The sequence below is a fragment of the Lepisosteus platostomus genome, chromosome 5 (assembly GCF_059453375.1).
Source record: "Lepisosteus platostomus isolate fLepPlt1 chromosome 5, fLepPlt1.hap1, whole genome shotgun sequence".
Taxonomy (NCBI): domain Eukaryota; kingdom Metazoa; phylum Chordata; class Actinopteri; order Semionotiformes; family Lepisosteidae; genus Lepisosteus; species Lepisosteus platostomus.
The window spans coordinates 42687639-42705566 of record NC_142615.1 but is presented as its reverse complement, the minus strand read 5'-3'; the positions used below and the strand labels follow the sequence as shown (position 1 = coordinate 42705566).

At 48.2% G+C, this 17928-nt stretch overlaps 2 protein-coding genes across 2 annotated transcripts in view; one reads left to right on the top strand and one right to left on the bottom strand.

Moving 5' to 3' along the window:
• The window catches only part of LOC148666772 (scavenger receptor cysteine-rich type 1 protein M130-like), a 361406-nt gene that overhangs the window by 139665 nt on the left and 203813 nt on the right, over window positions 1-17928 (bottom strand). The gene's annotated exons all lie outside the window — the stretch shown is intronic.
• On the top strand, window positions 71-17289 carry LOC148666794 (uncharacterized). Its single transcript, XM_088632602.1, has 5 exons — window positions 71-249; window positions 2172-2450; window positions 2566-2679; window positions 2966-3022; window positions 16475-17289. Exons 1-5 carry the CDS (start codon window positions 192-194, stop codon window positions 16636-16638), a joined length of 672 nt encoding a protein of 223 aa, XP_088488728.1. The 5' UTR covers window positions 71-191; the 3' UTR covers window positions 16639-17289.

The following is a 17928-nucleotide window of genomic DNA, read 5'->3' as shown; positions in this document are numbered from 1 at the left end:
GCACCGCCCGCGTGTAAAACGAGTCTTAACAGGTTAAGTTAAGGCGGAGTGTCCAGTCGAAACCAAAAGTACTTGAGTGTTACAAAACACTGGCGTCCTCACCTGCACAATCACCTTCGCTTTGGTGTTTTAAGGGCTCTTTTTCTTTTTCTTTTTCTTTTTTAAGAGCTCGAATCAAACAGAGCAGGGGCATGATGATGCTGTTCGCGGTTCTGGTGGGTTTGGGTCTTCCAGGCTGGGTCGCTGGAGGTGAGTCCTGCTGGTGCGTTTCCAGATGCACGAGTAGTAAACTCGTGATAAGGGTTCGCTATGTTTGTTTATGTATCGCTAAAGCTATACTTTAATCATTATTTTATTGTCGTCACTTAGTTTGCATCTGTACATTTCGGTTACAGCCTTGGGGGTCATTAATTATGATAATTATGATACGCTTTCCGTAAACAACAACAAAAACATAATTTCCTCTTCACGTCTCAATTCCATAGATTTAACGAACTGTAACGCAACGGGGGCTCAGGCGGGTGCCCTTGCGGCATCTGTTCGGCCCCATCCCGACTGGAGGCTCGAACCCGGGACTTCCGCGTCTCTCTGCAGCGACCTAGCCCCGTGAGCTAAAGAGAGATCTCTCTACGGCCCAGTAGCTGTGGTCCTGCTATCACAGGGAAGGGCGGTGACGTCACCCGCTCTGGTACGCCGGCTCTTACACACAGTGCTTGTCGGCCGTAAGCGTTACAGTACAAACAGGCCTGTTGTCATGACTGAGTGATTTCTAGCAATTGGTGTCTTGCCAGACTCACCTAGCTGGGTAATTATATAAAGGTCCAAGGAAAGTGTGCTCATATTTGGAGCAAAAGTGTCTGCAGCGCTGAAAATTGACGGACCTGAAAAGCTGGGAGAGGCAGTGACAAAAAGGCTGTATTTATACACATGAACTGATTTATGTTAAATCAGCTGATTTGGTATGAAAAAAAAATGCAAACAAACCATCTCTCCAGGACCACTGTTAATATAATATAATATAATATAATATAATATTATATTATATTATATTATATTATATTATATAATACATTATATTATGTATTATATTATACATAATATAATGTATTATATTACATATAATACTGAATACACACCTGAAGAAGGCTCCACGGCCAAAACGTTGTGTTCTCTTTCTTCTTTTTTTTCAGCATGGAATAAACCTATTACTTGTTCCTTTGCAATATAATATAATGTTGAGTGTGTCTGTATTAACCTCTCTTAATGCAGTGTAATGTCCAGTCAGTGTGTCTGTATTAACCCCTCTCTCTCTCAGTGCAGTGTTCATGTACTGGAGTGTCCAGTCAGTGTGTCTGTATTAACCCCCCTCTCTCTCAGTGCAGTGTTCATGTACTGGAGTGTCCAGTCAGTGTGTCTGTATGAACCTCTCTCTCTCTCAGTGCAGTGTTCATGTACTGGAGTGTCCAGTCAGTGTGTCTGTATGAACCCCTCTCTCTCTCAGTGCAGTGTTAATGTACTGGAGTGTCCAGTCAGTGTGTCTGTATTAACCCCCCTCTCTCTCAGTGCAGTGTTCATGTACTGGAGTGTCCAGTCAGTGTGTCTGTATTAACCCCTCTCTCTCAGTGCAGTGTTAATGTACTGGAGTGTCCAGTCAGTGTGTCTGTATGAACCCCTCTCTCTCAGTGCAGTGTTAATGTACTGGAGTGTCCAGTCAGTGTGTCTGTATTAACCCCCCTCTCTCTCAGTGCAGTGTTAATGTACTGGAGTGTCCAGTCAGTTTGTCTGTATGAACCCCTCTCTCTCGGTGCAGTGTTAATGTACTGGAGTGTCCAGTCAGTGTGTCTGTATGAACCCCTCCCTCTCTCAGTGCAGTGTTAATGTACTGGAGTGTCCAGTCAGTGTGTCTGTATGAACCCCTCTCTCTCTCAGTGCAGTGTTAATGTACTGGAGTGTCCAGTCAGTGTGTCTGTATGAACCCCTCTCTCTCAGTGCAGTTTTAATGTACTGGAGTGTCCAGTCAGTGTGTCTGTATTAACCCCTCTCTCTCTCAGTGCAGTGTTCATGTACTGGAGTGTCCAGTCAGTGTGTCTGTATTAACCCCCTCCCTCTCAGTGCAGTGTTAATGTACTGGAGTGTCCAGGCAGTGGGTCTCATTAATCCATGTCTTTCAGTCTCTCCTCAGGTGTTTGTCTCTGCCAAGCAAATGGGATTCTTTCAGACTCTCTATCTCTCCTGTCTGGTCACTGGTTTCTACCCTGGAGACATAGTGGTCAGTCTGTCCAGGAATGGAGAGAACGAGACAGAGGAGGTGCAGTCTAGTGGGATCAGACCCAACGGTGACGCCACCTTCCAGCTGAGGAAGAGTGTGGAGATCAGAGCCAGTGAGAGAGAGGAGTACAGATGTACTGTTATTCACCGTGGCTCCAACTACAATGTTACATTGACATGGGGTACGTCACTGGAACTCTTCAGATTATATTGTACTAATTCTACACTGAAGCTCTCCAGTCTCCTATGCTATAGACATTGACACACTGTATAACTCTGTGCTGTGTGTGTTGTCAGGTGGATCCGAGTCCCAAGATCCCAGAGTTGCCATCAGTGTAGCTGCAACTGCAGTTTGCTTGGTACTTCTGGCATCAGGAGCTGTTTGCATTCTTCTCTGGAAGAGGAAGATGGGTAAGAGTTCATTGCCAGTTTACACATAGCAAGTACTGCACTGTCTCTTCACATTACAGTATCTGTCACTAATACTGTCAGTGCTGTCTCTCTGTATTCTGGATGTGTAGTTCAGTATTATAGAATGGTCTAGGGTCACACATGAGAAGTGCCTCTCTGTATGACAGTGATATTGGACTATATTAATATAGTACACAAATATGAATTTAGAGATTCAAAGTTAAAAAACTCCTGGTGACTGTGTTGTCTGCAGACTAAATAACATGACTTACTGCTTCATTCCCAGGGAGAGAGATGCTGAGTAAAAAAGTCTCAGTCCCCTCAGTGGACAGTGGAGACTCAGGTGTGACTCTGCCGAAAGGGGGAGGGTGATGGGAAGGGTCTGTGGGAGCGGTGATGGCCAGTGTGTGTCTGTATTTGTTGGTGGTCAGGAGCAGGTGGCTGTAGGAGCAACGATGTTCAGTGTGTGTCTGTTGTTGGTGGTGGTCAGTAGTCGGTGGCTGTGGGAGCAGTGATGGTCAGTGTGTCGGTTGTTGGTGGTGGTCAGTAGTCGGTGTCTGTGGGAGCAGTGATGGCCAGTGTGTCTGTTGTTGTTGTTCGGTAGTCAGAGTGTGTAAGCAGTGATGGCCAGTGTGTGTCTGTTATTGTTCAGTAGTCAGTGTGTGTGGGATCTGTGATGGCCGGTGTGTCTGTTGTTGTTGTTGGTCAGTAAACAATGGCTGTGGGAGCAGTGATGGTCAATGTATCTGTTGTTGTTGGTCAGTATTCAATGGCTGTGGGAGTGGTGATGGACAGTGTGTCTGTTGTTGGTGGTCAGTAGTCGATGGCTGTGGGAGCAGTGATGGTCAGTGTGTCTGTCGTTGTTGTTGGTCAGTAGTCAGTGTCTGTGGGAGTGGTGATGGTCATTGTGTCTGTTGTTGTTGTTGGTCAGTAGTCAGTGTCTGTGGGAGTTGCGATGGTCAGAGTGTCTGTTTTTTTTGGTCAGTAGTCGACGGCTGTGGGAGCAGTGATGGTCAGTGTGTCTGTTGTTGGTGGTCAGTAGTCAATGGCTGTGGGAGCAGTGATGGTCAGTGTATCTGTTGTTGTTGTTCAGTAGTCAGTGTGTGTGGGATCGGTGATGGCCAGTGTGTCTGTTCTTGTTGTTGGTCAGTAGTCAGTGTCTGTGGGAGTGGTGATGGTCAGTGTGTCTGGTGTTGTTGTTCAGTAGTCAGTGTGTGTGGGATCGGTGATGGCCAATGTGTCTGGTGTTGTTGTTGGTCAGTAGTCAGTGTGTGTGGGATCGGTGATGGCCAGTGTGTCTGGTGTTGTTGTTGGTCAGTAGTCAGTGTCTGTGGGAGTGGTGATGGTCAGTGTGTCTGTTGTTGTTGTTGGTTAGTAGTCAGTGGCTGTGGGAGCAGTGATGGCCAGTGTGTCTGTTGTTGTTGTTCGGTAGTCAGAGTGTGTAAGCAGTGATGGCCAGTGTGTGTCTGTTGTTGTTCAGTAGTCAGTGTGTGGGATCGGTAATGGCCGGTGTGTCTGTTGTTGTTGTTCAGTAGTCAGTGTCTGTGGGAGTGGTGATGGTCAGTGTGTCTGGTGTTGTTGTTCAGTAGTCAGTGTGTGTGGGATCGGTGATGGCCAGTGTGTCTGTTGTTGTTGTTGGTCAGTAGTCAGTGTCTGTGGGAGTGGTGATGGCCAGTGTGTCTGTTGTTGTTGTTGGTCAGTAGTCAGTGTCTGTGGGAGTGGTGATGGTCAGTGTGTCTGGTGTTGTTGTTCAGAAGTCAGTGTGTGTGGGATCGGTGATGGCCAGTGTGTCTGGTGTTGTTGTTGGTCAGTAGTCAGTGTTTGTGGGATTGTTGATGGGCAGTGTGTCTGTTGTTGTTGTTGGTCAGTAGTCAGTGTCTGTGGGAGTGGTGATGGCCAGTGTGTCTGTTGTTGTTGTTGTTGGTCAGTAGTCAGTGTCTGTGGGAGTGGTGATGGCCGGTGTTTCTGTTGTTGTTGTTCGGTAGTCAGAGTTTGTAAGCAGTGATGGCCAGTGTGTGTCTGTTATTGTTCAGTAGTCAGTGTATGTGGGATCGGTGATGGCCGGTGTGTCTGTTGTTGTTGGTCAGTAGTCGATGGCTGTGGGAGTGGTGATGGTCAGTGTGTCTGGTGTTGTTGTTCAGTAGTCGGTGGCTGTGTGAGTGGTGATGGCCAGTGTGTCTGTTGTTGTTCAGTAGTCGGTGGCTGTGGGAGTGGTGATGGTCATTGTGTCTGTTGTTGTTATTGGTCAATAGTCAGTGTCTGTGGGAGTGGTGATGGCCAGTGTGTCTGTTGTTGTTGTTCAGTAGTCAGTGGCTGTGGGAGCAGTGATGGTCAATGTGTCTGTTGTTGTTGGTCAGTATTCGATGGCTGTGGGAGTGGTGATGGACAGTGTGTCTGTCGTTGTAGGTCAGTAGTCGGTGTCTGTGGGAGTGGTGATAGCCTGTGTGTCTGTTGTTGTTCGTCAAAAGTCAGTGGCTGTGCTGTGGGAGTGGTGATGGTCAGTGTGTCTGTTATTGTTGGTCAGTTGTTGATGGCTGTGGGAGCAGTGATGGTCAATGTGTCTATTGTTGTTGGTCAGTAGTCGATGGCTGTGGGAGCAGTGATGGTCAGTGTGTCTGTTGTTGGTGGTCAGTAGTCAATGGCTGTGGGAGCATTGATGGTCATTGTGTCTGTTATTGTTGTTGGTCAGTAGTCAGTGTCTGTGGGAGCAGTGATGGCCAGTGTGTCTGTTGTTGTTGTTCAGTAGTCAGTGTGTGTGGGATCGGTGATGGCCAGTGTGTCTGTTCTTGTTGTTGGTCAGTAGTCAGTGTCTGTGTGAGTGGTGATGGTCAGTGTGTCTGATGTTGTTGTTCAGTAGTCAGTGTGTGTGGGATCGGTGATGGCCAGTGTGTCTGGTGTTGTTGTTGGTCAGTAGTCAGTGTCTGTGGGAGCAGTGATGGCCAGTGTGTCTGTTGTTGTTGTTCAGTACTCAGTGTGTGTGGGATCGGTGATGGCCAGTGTGTCTGTTGTTGTTGTTGGTCAGTAGTCAGTGTCTGTGGGATTGGTGATGGGCAGTGTGTCTGTTGTTGTTCTTGGTCAGTAGTCGGTGTCTGTGAGAGTGGTGATGGCCAGTATTTTTTGATGTTGTTGTTGGTGGTCAGTAGTCAGTGTCTGTGGGAGTGGTGATGGCTAGTGTGTCTGTTGTTGTTGTTTAGTAGTCTGTGGCTGTGGGAGCAGTGATGGTCAGAGTGTCTGTTGTTGGTGGTCAGTAGTCGATGGCTGTGGGAGCAGTGATGGCCAGTGTGTCTGTTGTTGTTGGTCAGTAGTTGTGGCTGTGGGAGCAGTGATGGCCAGTGTGTCTGTTGTTGTTGTTCAGTAGTCAGTGTGTGTGGGATCGGTGATGGCCAGTGTGTCTGTTCTTTTGTTGGTCAGTAGTCAGTGTCTGTGGGAGTGGTGATGGTCAGTGTGTCTGATGTTGTTGTTGGTCAGTAGTCAGTGTCTGTGGGAGTGGTGATGGTCAGTGTGTCTGGTGTTGTTGTTCAGTAGTCAGTGTGTGTGGGATCGGTGATGGCCAGTGTGTCTGGTGTTGTTGTTGGTCAGTAGTCAGTGTCTGTGGGATTGGTGATGGGCAGTGTGTCTGATGTTGTTGTTGGTCAATAGTCAGTGTCTGTGGGAGTGGTGATGGCCAGTGTGTCTGTTGTTGTTGTTGGTCAGTAGTCAGTGTCTGTGGGAGTGGTGATGGCCAGTGTGTCTGTTGTTGTTGTTGGTCAGTAGTCAGTGTCTGTGGGAGTGGTGATGGTCAGTGTGTCTGGTGTTGTTGTTCAGTAGTCGGTGGCTGTGGGAGCAGTGATGGCCAGTGTTTCTGTTGTTGTTGTTCGGTAGTCAGAGTTTGTAAGCAGTGATGGCCAGTGTGTGTCTGTTATTGTTCAGTAGTCAGTGTGTGTGGGATCGGTGATGGCCGGTGTGTCTGTTGTTGTTGGTCAGTAGTCGATGGCTGTGGGAGTGGTGATGGCCAGTGTGTTTGTTGTTGTTGTTCAGTAGTCAGTGGCTGTGGGAGCAGTGATGGTCAATGTGTCTGTTGTTGTTGGTCAGTATTCGATGGCTGTGGGAGTGGTGATGGACAGTGTGTCTGTCGTTGGTGGTCAGTAGTCGGTGTCTGTGGGAGTGGTGATAGCCAGTGTGTCTGTTGTTGTTGGTCAAAAGTCATTGGGTGTGCTGTGGGAGTGTTGATGGTCAGTGTGTCTGTTATTGTTGGTCAGTAGTCGATGGCTGTGGGAGCAGTGATGGTCAGTGTGTCTGTTGTTGGTGGTCAGTAGTCAATGGCTGTGGGAGCAGTGATGGTCATTGTGTCTGTTATTGTTGTTGTTCAGTAGTCAGTGTGTGTGGGATCGGTGATGGCCAGTGTGTCTGATGTTGTTGTTGGTCAGTAGTCAGTAACTGTGGGAGTGGTGATGGTCAGTGTGTCTGGTGTTGTTGTTCAGTAGTCAGTGTGTGTGGGATCGGTGATGGCCAGTGTGTCTGTTCTTGTTGTTGGTCAGTAGTCAGTGTCTGTGGGATTGGTGATGGGCAGTGTGTCTGTTGTTGTTGTTGGTCAGTAGTCAGTGTCTGTGAGAGTGGTGATGGCCAGTATTTTTTGTTGTTGTTGTTGGTGGACAGTAGTCAGTGTCTGTGGGAGTGGTGATGGCCAGTGTGTCTGTTGTTGTTGTTTAGTAGTTTGTGGCTGTGGGAGCAGTGATGGTCAGTGTGTCTGTTGTTGGTGGTCAGTAGTCGATGGCTGTGGGAGCAGTGATGGTCATTGTGTCTGTTGTTGTTGGTCAGTAGTCAGTGTCTGTGGGAGCAGTGATGGCCAGTGTGTCTGTTGTTGTTGGTCAGTAGTCGATGGCTGTGGGAGCAGTGATGGTCATTGTGTCTTTTGTTGTTGGTCAGTAGTCAGTGTCTGTGGGAGCAGTGATGGCCAGTGTGTCTGTTGTTGTTGGTCAGTAGTTGTGGCTGTGGGAGCAGTGATGGCCAGTGTGTCTGTTGTTGTTGTTCAGTAGTCAGTGTGTGTGGGATCGGTGATGGCCAGGGTGTCTGTTCTTGTTGTTGGTCAGTAGTCAGTGTCTGTGGGAGTGGTGATGGTCAGTGTGTCTGATGTTGTTGTTGGTCAGTAGTCAGTGTCTGTGGGAGTGGTGATGGTCAGTGTTTCTGGTGTTGTTGTTCAGAAGTCAGTGTGTGTGGGATCGGTGATGGCCAGTGTGTCTGTTCTTGTTGTTGGTCAGTAGTCAGTGTCTGTGGGAGTGGTGATGGTCAGTGTGTCTGATGTTGTTGTTGGTCAGTAGTCAGTGTCTGTGGGAGTGGTGATGGCCAGTGTGTCTGGTGTTGTTGTTGGTCAGTAGTCAGTGTCTGTGGGAGTGGTGATGGGCAGTGTGTCTGTCGTTGTTGTTGGTCAATAGTCAGTGTCTGTGGGAGTGGTGATGGCCAGTGTGTCTGTTGTTGTTGTTGGTCAGTAGTCAGTGTCTGTGGGAGTGGTGATGGCCAGTGTGTCTGTTGTTGTTGTTGGTCAGTAGTCAGTGTCTGTGGGAGTGGTGATGGTCAATGTGTCTGTTGTTGTTGGTCAGTATTCGATGGCTGTGGGAGTGGTGATGGACAGTGTGTCTGTCGTTGGTGGTCAGTAGTCGGTGTCTGTGGGAGTGGTGATAGCCAGTGTGTCTGTTGTTGTTGGTCAAAAGTCATTGGCTGTGCTGTGGGAGTGGTGATGGTCAGTGTGTCTGTTATTGTTGGTCAGTTGTCGATGGCTGTGGGAGCAGTGATGGTCAATGTGTCTATTGTTGTTGGTCAGTAGTCGATGGCTGTGGGAGCAGTGATGGTCAGTGTGTCTGTTGTTGGTGGTCAGTAGTCAATGGCTGTGGGAGCAGTGATGGTCATTGTGTCTGTTATTGTTGTTGGTCAGTAGTCAGTGTCTGTGGGAGCAGTGATGACCAGTGTGTCTGTTGTTGTTGTTCAGTAGTCAGTGTGTGTGGGATCGGTGATGGCCAGTGTGTCTGTTCTTGTTGTTGGTCAGTAGTCAGTGTCTGTGGGAGTGGTGATGGTCAGTGTGTCTGGTGTTGTTGTTCAGTAGTCAGTGTGTGTGGGATCGGTGATGGCCAGTGTGTCTGTTCTTGTTGTTGGTCAGTAGTCAGTGTCTGTGGGAGTGGTGATGGTCAGTGTGTCTGGTGTTGTTGTTGGTCAGTAGTCAGTGTCTGTGGGAGTGGTGATGGTCAGTATGTCTGGTGTTGTTGTTCAGTAGTCAGTGTGTGTGGGATCGGTGATGGCCAGTGTGTCTGGTGTTGTTGTTGGTCAGTAGTCAGTGTCTGTGAGAGTGGTGATGGCCAGTATTTTTTGTTGTTGTTGTTGGTGGACAGTAGTCAGTGTCTGTGGGAGTGGTGATGGCCAGTGTGTCTGTTGTTGGTGGTCAGTAGTCGATGGCTGTGGGAGCAGTGATGGTCATTGTGTCTGTTGTTGTTGGTCAGTAGTCAGTGTCTGTGGAAGCAGTGATGGCCAGTGTGTCTGTTGTTGTTGTTGGTCAGTAGTCAGTGTCTGTGGGAGTGGTGATGGTCAATGTGTCTGTTGTTGTTGGTCAGTATTCGATGGCTGTGGGAGTGGTGATGGACAGTGTGTCTGTCGTTGGTGGTCAGTAGTCGGTGTCTGTGGGAGTGGTGATAGCCAGTGTGTCTGTTGTTGTTGGTCAAAAGTCATTGGCTGTGCTGTGGGAGTGGTGATGGTCAGTGTGTCTGTTATTGTTGGTCAGTTGTCGATGGCTGTGGGAGCAGTGATGGTCAATGTGTCCATTGTTGTTGGTCAGTAGTCGATGGCTGTGGGAGCAGTGATGGTCAGTGTGTCTGTTGTTGGTGGTCAGTAGTCAATGGCTGTGGGAGCAGTGATGGTCATTGTGTCTGTTATTGTTGTTGGTCAGTAGTCAGTGTCTGTGGGAGCAGTGATGACCAGTGTGTCTGTTGTTGTTGTTCAGTAGTCAGTGTGTGTGGGATCGGTGATGGCCAGTGTGTCTGTTCTTGTTGTTGGTCAGTAGTCAGTGTCTGTGGGAGTGGTGATGGTCAGTGTGTCTGTTGTTGTTGTTGGTCAGTAGTCAGTGTCTGTGAGAGTGGTGATGGCCAGTATTTTTTGTTGTTGTTGTTGGTGGACAGTAGTCAGTGTCTGTGGGAGTGGTGATGGCCAGTGTGTCTGTTGTTGTTGTTTAGTAGTTTGTGGCTGTGGGAGCAGTGATGGTCAGTGTGTCTGTTGTTGGTGGTCAGTAGTCGATGGCTGTGGGAGCAGTGATGGTCATTGTGTCTGTTGTTGTTGTTGGTCAGTAGTCAGTGTCTGTGGGAGTGGTGATGGTCAATGTGTCTGTTGTTGTTGGTCAGTATTCGATGGCTGTGGGAGTGGTGATGGACAGTGTGTCTGTCATTGGTGGTCAAAAGTCATTGGCTGTGCTGTGGGAGTGGTGATGGTCAGTGTGTCTGTTATTGTTGGTCAGTTGTCGATGGCTGTGGGAGCAGTGATGGTCAATGTGTCTATTGTTGTTGGTCAGTAGTCGATGGCTGTGGGAGCAGTGATGGTCAATGTGTCTATTGTTGTTGGTCAGTAGTCGATGGCTGTGGGAGCAGTGATGGTCAGTGTGTCTGTTGTTGGTGGTCAGTAGTCAATGGCTGTGGGAGCAGTGATGGTCATTGTGTCTGTTATTGTTGTTGGTCAGTAGTCAGTGTCTGTGGGAGCAGTGATGACCAGTGTGTCTGTTGTTGTTGTTCAGTAGTCAGTGTGTGTGGGATCGGTGATGGCCAGTGTGTCTGTTCTTGTTGTTGGTCAGTAGTCAGTGTCTGTGGGAGTGGTGATGGTCAGTGTGTCTGGTGTTGTTGTTAAGTAGTCAGTGTGTGTGGGATCGGTGATGGCCAGTGTGTCTGTTCTTGTTGTTGGTCAGTAGTCAGTGTCTGTGGGAGTGGTGATGGTCAGTGTGTCTGGTGTTGTTGTTGGTCAGTAGTCAGTGTCTGTGGGAGTGGTGATGGTCAGTATGTCTGGTGTTGTTGTTCAGTAGTCAGTGTGTGTGGGATCGGTGATGGCCAGTGTGTCTGGTGTTGTTGTTGGTCAGTAGTCAGTGTCTGTGAGAGTGGTGATGGCCAGTATTTTTTGTTGTTGTTGTTGGTGGACAGTAGTCAGTGTCTGTGGGAGTGGTGATGGCCAGTGTGTCTGTTGTTGGTGGTCAGTAGTCGATGGCTGTGGGAGCAGTGATGGTCATTGTGTCTGTTGTTGTTGGTCAGTAGTCAGTGTCTGTGGGAGCAGTGATGGCCAGTGTGTCTGTTGTTGTTGTTGGTCAGTAGTCAGTGTCTGTGGGAGTGGTGATGGTCAATGTGTCTGTTGTTGTTGGTCAGTATTCGATGGCTGTGGGAGTGGTGATGGACAGTGTGTCTGTCGTTGGTGGTCAGTAGTCGGTGTCTGTGGGAGTGGTGATAGCCAGTGTGTCTGTTGTTGTTGGTCAAAAGTCATTGGCTGTGCTGTGGGAGTGGTGATGGTCAGTGTGTCTGTTATTGTTGGTCAGTTGTCGATGGCTGTGGGAGCAGTGATGGTCAATGTGTCTATTGTTGTTGGTCAGTAGTCGATGGCTGTGGGAGCAGTGATGGTCAGTGTGTCTGTTGTTGGTGGTCAGTAGTCAATGGCTGTGGGAGCAGTGATGGTCATTGTGTCTGTTATTGTTGTTGGTCAGTAGTCAGTGTCTGTGGGAGCAGTGATGACCAGTGTGTCTGTTGTTGTTGTTCAGTAGTCAGTGTGTGTGGGATCGGTGATGGCCAGTGTGTCTGTTCTTGTTGTTGGTCAGTAGTCAGTGTCTGTGGGAGTGGTGATGGTCAGTGTGTCTGTTGTTGTTGTTGGTCAGTAGTCAGTGTCTGTGAGAGTGGTGATGGCCAGTATTTTTTGTTGTTGTTGTTGGTGGACAGTAGTCAGTGTCTGTGGGAGTGGTGATGGCCAGTGTGTCTGTTGTTGTTGTTTAGTAGTTTGTGGCTGTGGGAGCAGTGATGGTCAGTGTGTCTGTTGTTGGTGGTCAGTAGTCGATGGCTGTGGGAGCAGTGATGGTCATTGTGTCTGTTGTTGTTGTTGGTCAGTAGTCAGTGTCTGTGGGAGTGGTGATGGTCAATGTGTCTGTTGTTGTTGGTCAGTATTCGATGGCTGTGGGAGTGGTGATGGACAGTGTGTCTGTCATTGGTGGTCAAAAGTCATTGGCTGTGCTGTGGGAGTGGTGATGGTCAGTGTGTCTGTTATTGTTGGTCAGTTGTCGATGGCTGTGGGAGCAGTGATGGTCAATGTGTCTATTGTTGTTGGTCAGTAGTCGATGGCTGTGGGAGCAGTGATGGTCAATGTGTCTATTGTTGTTGGTCAGTAGTCGATGGCTGTGGGAGCAGTGATGGTCAGTGTGTCTGTTGTTGGTGGTCAGTAGTCAATGGCTGTGGGAGCAGTGATGGTCATTGTGTCTGTTATTGTTGTTGGTCAGTAGTCAGTGTCTGTGGGAGCAGTGATGACCAGTGTGTCTGTTGTTGTTGTTCAGTAGTCAGTGTGTGTGGGATCGGTGATGGCCAGTGTGTCTGTTCTTGTTGTTGGTCAGTAGTCAGTGTCTGTGGGAGTGGTGATGGTCAGTGTGTCTGGTGTTGTTGTTCAGTAGTCAGTGTGTGTGGGATCGGTGATGGCCAGTGTGTCTGTTCTTGTTGTTGGTCAGTAGTCAGTGTCTGTGGGAGTGGTGATGGTCAGTGTGTCTGGTGTTGTTGTTGGTCAGTAGTCAGTGTCTGTGGGAGTGGTGATGGTCAGTATGTCTGGTGTTGTTGTTCAGTAGTCAGTGTGTGTGGGATCGGTGATGGCCAGTGTGTCTGGTGTTGTTGTTGGTCAGTAGTCAGTGTCTGTGAGAGTGGTGATGGCCAGTATTTTTTGTTGTTGTTGTTGGTGGACAGTAGTCAGTGTCTGTGGGAGTGGTGATGGCCAGTGTGTCTGTTGTTGGTGGTCAGTAGTCGATGGCTGTGGGAGCAGTGATGGTCATTGTGTCTGTTGTTGTTGGTCAGTAGTCAGTGTCTGTGGGAGCAGTGATGGCCAGTGTGTCTGTTGTTGTTGTTGGTCAGTAGTCAGTGTCTGTGGGAGTGGTGATGGTCAATGTGTCTGTTGTTGTTGGTCAGTATTCGATGGCTGTGGGAGTGGTGATGGACAGTGTGTCTGTCGTTGGTGGTCAGTAGTCGGTGTCTGTGGGAGTGGTGATAGCCAGTGTGTCTGTTGTTGTTGGTCAAAAGTCATTGGCTGTGCTGTGGGAGTGGTGATGGTCAGTGTGTCTGTTATTGTTGGTCAGTTGTCGATGGCTGTGGGAGCAGTGATGGTCAATGTGTCTATTGTTGTTGGTCAGTAGTCGATGGCTGTGGGAGCAGTGATGGTCAGTGTGTCTGTTGTTGGTGGTCAGTAGTCAATGGCTGTGGGAGCAGTGATGGTCATTGTGTCTGTTATTGTTGTTGGTCAGTAGTCAGTGTCTGTGGGAGCAGTGATGACCAGTGTGTCTGTTGTTGTTGTTCAGTAGTCAGTGTGTGTGGGATCGGTGATGGCCAGTGTGTCTGTTCTTGTTGTTGGTCAGTAGTCAGTGTCTGTGGGAGTGGTGATGGTCAGTGTGTCTGTTGTTGTTGTTGGTCAGTAGTCAGTGTCTGTGAGAGTGGTGATGGCCAGTATTTTTTGTTGTTGTTGTTGGTGGACAGTAGTCAGTGTCTGTGGGAGTGGTGATGGCCAGTGTGTCTGTTGTTGTTGTTTAGTAGTTTGTGGCTGTGGGAGCAGTGATGGTCAGTGTGTCTGTTGTTGGTGGTCAGTAGTCGATGGCTGTGGGAGCAGTGATGGTCATTGTGTCTGTTGTTGTTGTTGGTCAGTAGTCAGTGTCTGTGGGAGTGGTGATGGTCAATGTGTCTGTTGTTGTTGGTCAGTATTCGATGGCTGTGGGAGTGGTGATGGACAGTGTGTCTGTCGTTGGTGGTCAGTAGTCGGTGTCTGTGGGAGTGGTGATAGCCAGTGTGTCTGTTGTTGTTGGTCAAAAGTCATTGGCTGTGCTGTGGGAGTGGTGATGGTCAGTGTGTCTGTTATTGTTGGTCAGTTGTCGATGGCTGTGGGAGCAGTGATGGTCAATGTGTCTATTGTTGTTGGTCAGTAGTCGATGGCTGTGGGAGCAGTGATGGTCAGTGTGTCTGTTGTTGGTGGTCAGTAGTCAATGGCTGTGGGAGCAGTGATGGTCATTGTGTCTGTTATTGTTGTTGGTCAGTAGTCAGTGTCTGTGGGAGCAGTGATGACCAGTGTGTCTGTTGTTGTTGTTGTTCAGTAGTCAGTGTGTGTGGGATCGGTGATGGCCAGTGTGTCTGTTCTTGTTGTTGGTCAGTAGTCAGTGTCTGTGGGAGTGGTGATGGTCAGTGTGTCTGTTGTTGTTGTTGGTCAGTAGTCAGTGTCTGTGAGAGTGGTGATGGCCAGTATTTTTTGTTGTTGTTGTTGGTGGACAGTAGTCAGTGTCTGTGGGAGTGGTGATGGCCAGTGTGTCTGTTGTTGTTGTTTAGTAGTTTGTGGCTGTGGGAGCAGTGATGGTCAGTGTGTCTGTTGTTGGTGGTCAGTAGTCGATGGCTGTGGGAGCAGTGATGGTCATTGTGTCTGTTGTTGTTGTTGGTCAGTAGTCAGTGTCTGTGGGAGTGGTGATGGTCAATGTGTCTGTTGTTGTTGGTCAGTATTCGATGGCTGTGGGAGTGGTGATGGACAGTGTGTCTGTCATTGGTGGTCAAAAGTCATTGGCTGTGCTGTGGGAGTGGTGATGGTCAGTGTGTCTGTTATTGTTGGTCAGTTGTCGATGGCTGTGGGAGCAGTGATGGTCAATGTGTCTATTGTTGTTGGTCAGTAGTCGATGGCTGTGGGAGCAGTGATGGTCAGTGTGTCTGTTGTTGGTGGTCAGTAGTCAATGGCTGTGGGAGCAGTGATGGTCATTGTGTCTGTTGTTGTTGTTGGTCAGTAGTCAGTGTCTGTGGGAGCAGTGATGGCCAGTGTGTCTGTTGTTGTTGTTGGTCAGTAGTCAGTTTCTGTGGGAGCAGTGATGGCCAGTGTGTGTCTGTTGTTGTTGGTCAGTAGTTATGGCTGTGGGAGCAGTGATGGCCAGTGTGTCTGTTGTTGTTGTTGGTCAGTAGTCAGTGTCTGTGGGAGCAGTGATGGCTAGTGTGTCTGTTGTTGTTGGTCAGTAGTTGTGGCTGTGGGAGCAGTGATGGCCAGTGTGTCTGTTGTTGTTGTTCAGTAGTCAGTGTGTGTGGGATCGGTGATGGCCAGTGTGTCTGTTCTTGTTGTTGGTCAGTAGTCAGTGTCTGTGGGAGTGGTGATGGTCAGTGTGTCTGGTGTTGTTGTTGGTCAGTAGTCAGTGTGTGTGGGATCGGTGATGGCCAGTGTGTCTGGTGTTGTTGTTGGTCAGTAGTCAGTGTCTGTGGGACTGGTGATGGCCAGTGTTTTTTGTTGTTGTTGTTGGTGGTCAGTAGTCAGTGTCTGTGGGAGTGGTGATGGCCAGTGTGTCTGTTGTTGTTGGTCAGTAGTCAGTGTCTGTGGGAGCAGTGATGGCCAGTGTGTCTATTGTTGTTGGTCAGTAGTCGATGGCTGTGGGAGCAGTGATGGTCATTGTGTCTGTTGTTGTTGGTCAGTAGTCGATGGCTGTGGGAGCAGTGATGGTCATTGTGTCTGTTGTTGTTGGTCAGTAGTCAGTGTCTGTGGGAGCAGTGATGGCCAGTGTGTCTGTTGTTGTTGGTCAGTAGTTGTGGCTGTGGGAGCAGTGATGGCCAGTGTGTCTGTTGTTGTTGTTGGTCAGTAGTCAGTGTCTGTGGGAGTGGTGATGGTCAATGTGTGTGTTGTTGTTGTTGGTCAGTAGTTGTGGCTGTGGGAGCTGTGATGGCCAGTGTGTCTGTTGTTGTTGTTGGTCAGTAGTCAGTGTCTGTGGGAGTTGTGATGGTCAGTGTGTCTGGTGTTGTTGTTCAGTAGTCAGTGTGTGTGGGATCGGTGATGGTCAGTGTGTCTGGTGTTGTTGTTCAGTAGTCAGTGTGTGTGGGATCGGTGATGGCCAGTGCGTCTGGTGTTGTTGTTGGTTAGTAGTCAGTGTCTGTGGGATTGGTGATGGGCAGTGTGTCTGTCGTTGTTGTTGGTCAGTAGTCAGTGTCTGTGGGAGTGGTGATGGCCAGTGTGTCTGTTGTTGTTGTTGGTCAGTAGTCAGTGTCTGTGGGAGTGGTGATGGCCAGTGTGTCTGTTGTTGTTGTTTGTCAGTAGTCAGTGTCTGTGGGAGTGGTGATGGCCAGTGTGTCTGTTGTTGTTGTTTGTCAGTAGTCAGTGTCTGTGGGAGTGGTGATGGCCAGTGTGTCTGTTGTTGTTGTTGGTCAGTAGTCTGTGGGTGTGGGATCAGTGACGACCGGTGTGTCTGTTGTTATTGTTGTTGGCAGTGGTCAGGAGTCGGTGGCTGTGGGATTGGTGATGGCCAGTGTGTCTGTTGTTGTTGGCGGTCAGTAGTCGGTGGGTGTGGGATCAGTGACGACCGGTGTGTCTGTTGTTATTGTTGTTGGCAGTGGTCAGGAGTCGGTGGCTGTGGGAGTGGTGATGGTCAGTGTGTCTGGTGTTCTTGTTCAGTAGTCAGTGTGTTTGGGATTGGTGATGGCCAGTGTGTCTGTTGTTGGTGGTGGTCAGTAGTCGTTGGCTGTGGGAGCAGTGATGGTCAGTGTGTCTGATGTTGTTGTTGTTGGTCAGTAGTCTGTGGCTATGGGAGTGGTGATGGCCAGTGTGTCTGTTGTTGGTCTTTCAGGTGTTTCTTCACACATCAGTTCGGAGGGGAGTACCAGTTCCAGTGTGACAGATAGAGGAGCTTGCGATCAGGCTGAAGAATTTGACCCCATGCTGCAACCTAAAAGCCAGAAGCTAAACAGTGATGTTGAGACAAAGCAAATAATTCTGGAATATAATTTGTGACCCCTAGTTCACACAATATAATGTCACAAGTGTTTTATACACACTGACCTACACAGTTTCACCAGTGTCTTGACTGCAGCATCAAGAAGCAGTGAAACACAATGCTTAAACACACACTCAGCTCCTCCAGCACTGAGAGAAATGTGTGCCAGAGCAGAGAAGCAGGTTTAAAGTCAGCTGTGCCGAGACATTTTCACCAGTAATCTTTCATGCCCTCCTTCACTTATTCTGCTTGTTCTTTAATGTTTGTTTTTTTAGGCCTGTGATTGTATCTAGGTTTCTGGGTTGTATTGTATCTGGGTGACTGTCTCAATGAGATATGAAACTGGCATAGTTGCTTCAGGCTAATTATCCTGATATATCTGAGACACTGCGCTGTTCAGGGCTCTTCCTCTTGGAGGCACTGTTGTGACAGGAAGCGGTCAATAATCTGGGAACTGAGACAAGACAGGACTAGGGGAACAATCTCCCCGTCTTCCCTGCACCCCAAGAGGAGGATATGAGGATCAGAGGATTTACAAACCAGCCAACAGCTGATGATACTGGAATCCAGCTACAGTGAGACTTGAGTACTGGGACTTGGTCATTGTTGCACTACTGAAATTTGAATTTAAAATCAAAATATTAAATTTTCTCTTTTCTTTCTGGGTATTATTTGGAATACGTACTGTATTTGAACATGTTTGAAGATAATTTGCGATAAATTGACAATGGTATAGTGAGTGTAACATTGGAAAAACATGTTTGCACCTGGATATGCTTTTCATTTTATATTAATTAAATCACATTAAATGCACCAAATGCACATTAAATGCACCAAGAAGAGAATCTGAGAACTAAATGCATGTTTCTCAGCTCTAAAAAGCCTTTCTAGTCTGTCTGTTTGAGAATTTTGCAGGAATATGTTTTGAAACTTTTATTGTAATACTTTTTCTAACCAAGGTCTTCAATAAAATAAATCAGACTTTAATATTTGAGGCTTGCAAGCAATGCTACATGTTAATGACTGAGTAATGGTTTACTAGATGCTTCTCTACTTGCACTATGAACCTCAGGAGTGAAGACTTGATTTAAAGTGTTTGCTGTCGAAAGGGAACAGTTTAAAGTGAAGAGTGAACAGGGTGCACAGTGTTTTGTTTGATATGGCAGGTTGGTGATGGGAGAGAGGTGGAGGTGGGGCTGGACAGGAGATGTCAGAATGGCGGGAAGTTTGGGTGAGGCTGTGCAAGTACTGAGTGCCCTGTAAACAGATATCTGAGATAGCTACTGCCGTGGAATTTTATCAAAGAA

What these genes read in the sequence shown, in the direction of transcription:
- LOC148666794 (XM_088632602.1), top strand. Translation starts at nt 192, where the DNA reads ATGATGATGCTGTTCGCGGTTCTGGTGGGTTTGGGTCTTCCAGGCTGG. An exon ending in TCCAGGCTGGGTCGCTGGAG is followed by an intron (nt 250 to 2,171) that starts GTGAGTCCTGCT and finishes CATGTCTTTCAG; the next exon opens with TCTCTCCTCAGGTGTTTGTC. An exon ending in CAATGTTACATTGACATGGG is followed by an intron (nt 2,451 to 2,565) that starts GTACGTCACTGG and finishes GTGTGTTGTCAG; the next exon opens with GTGGATCCGAGTCCCAAGAT.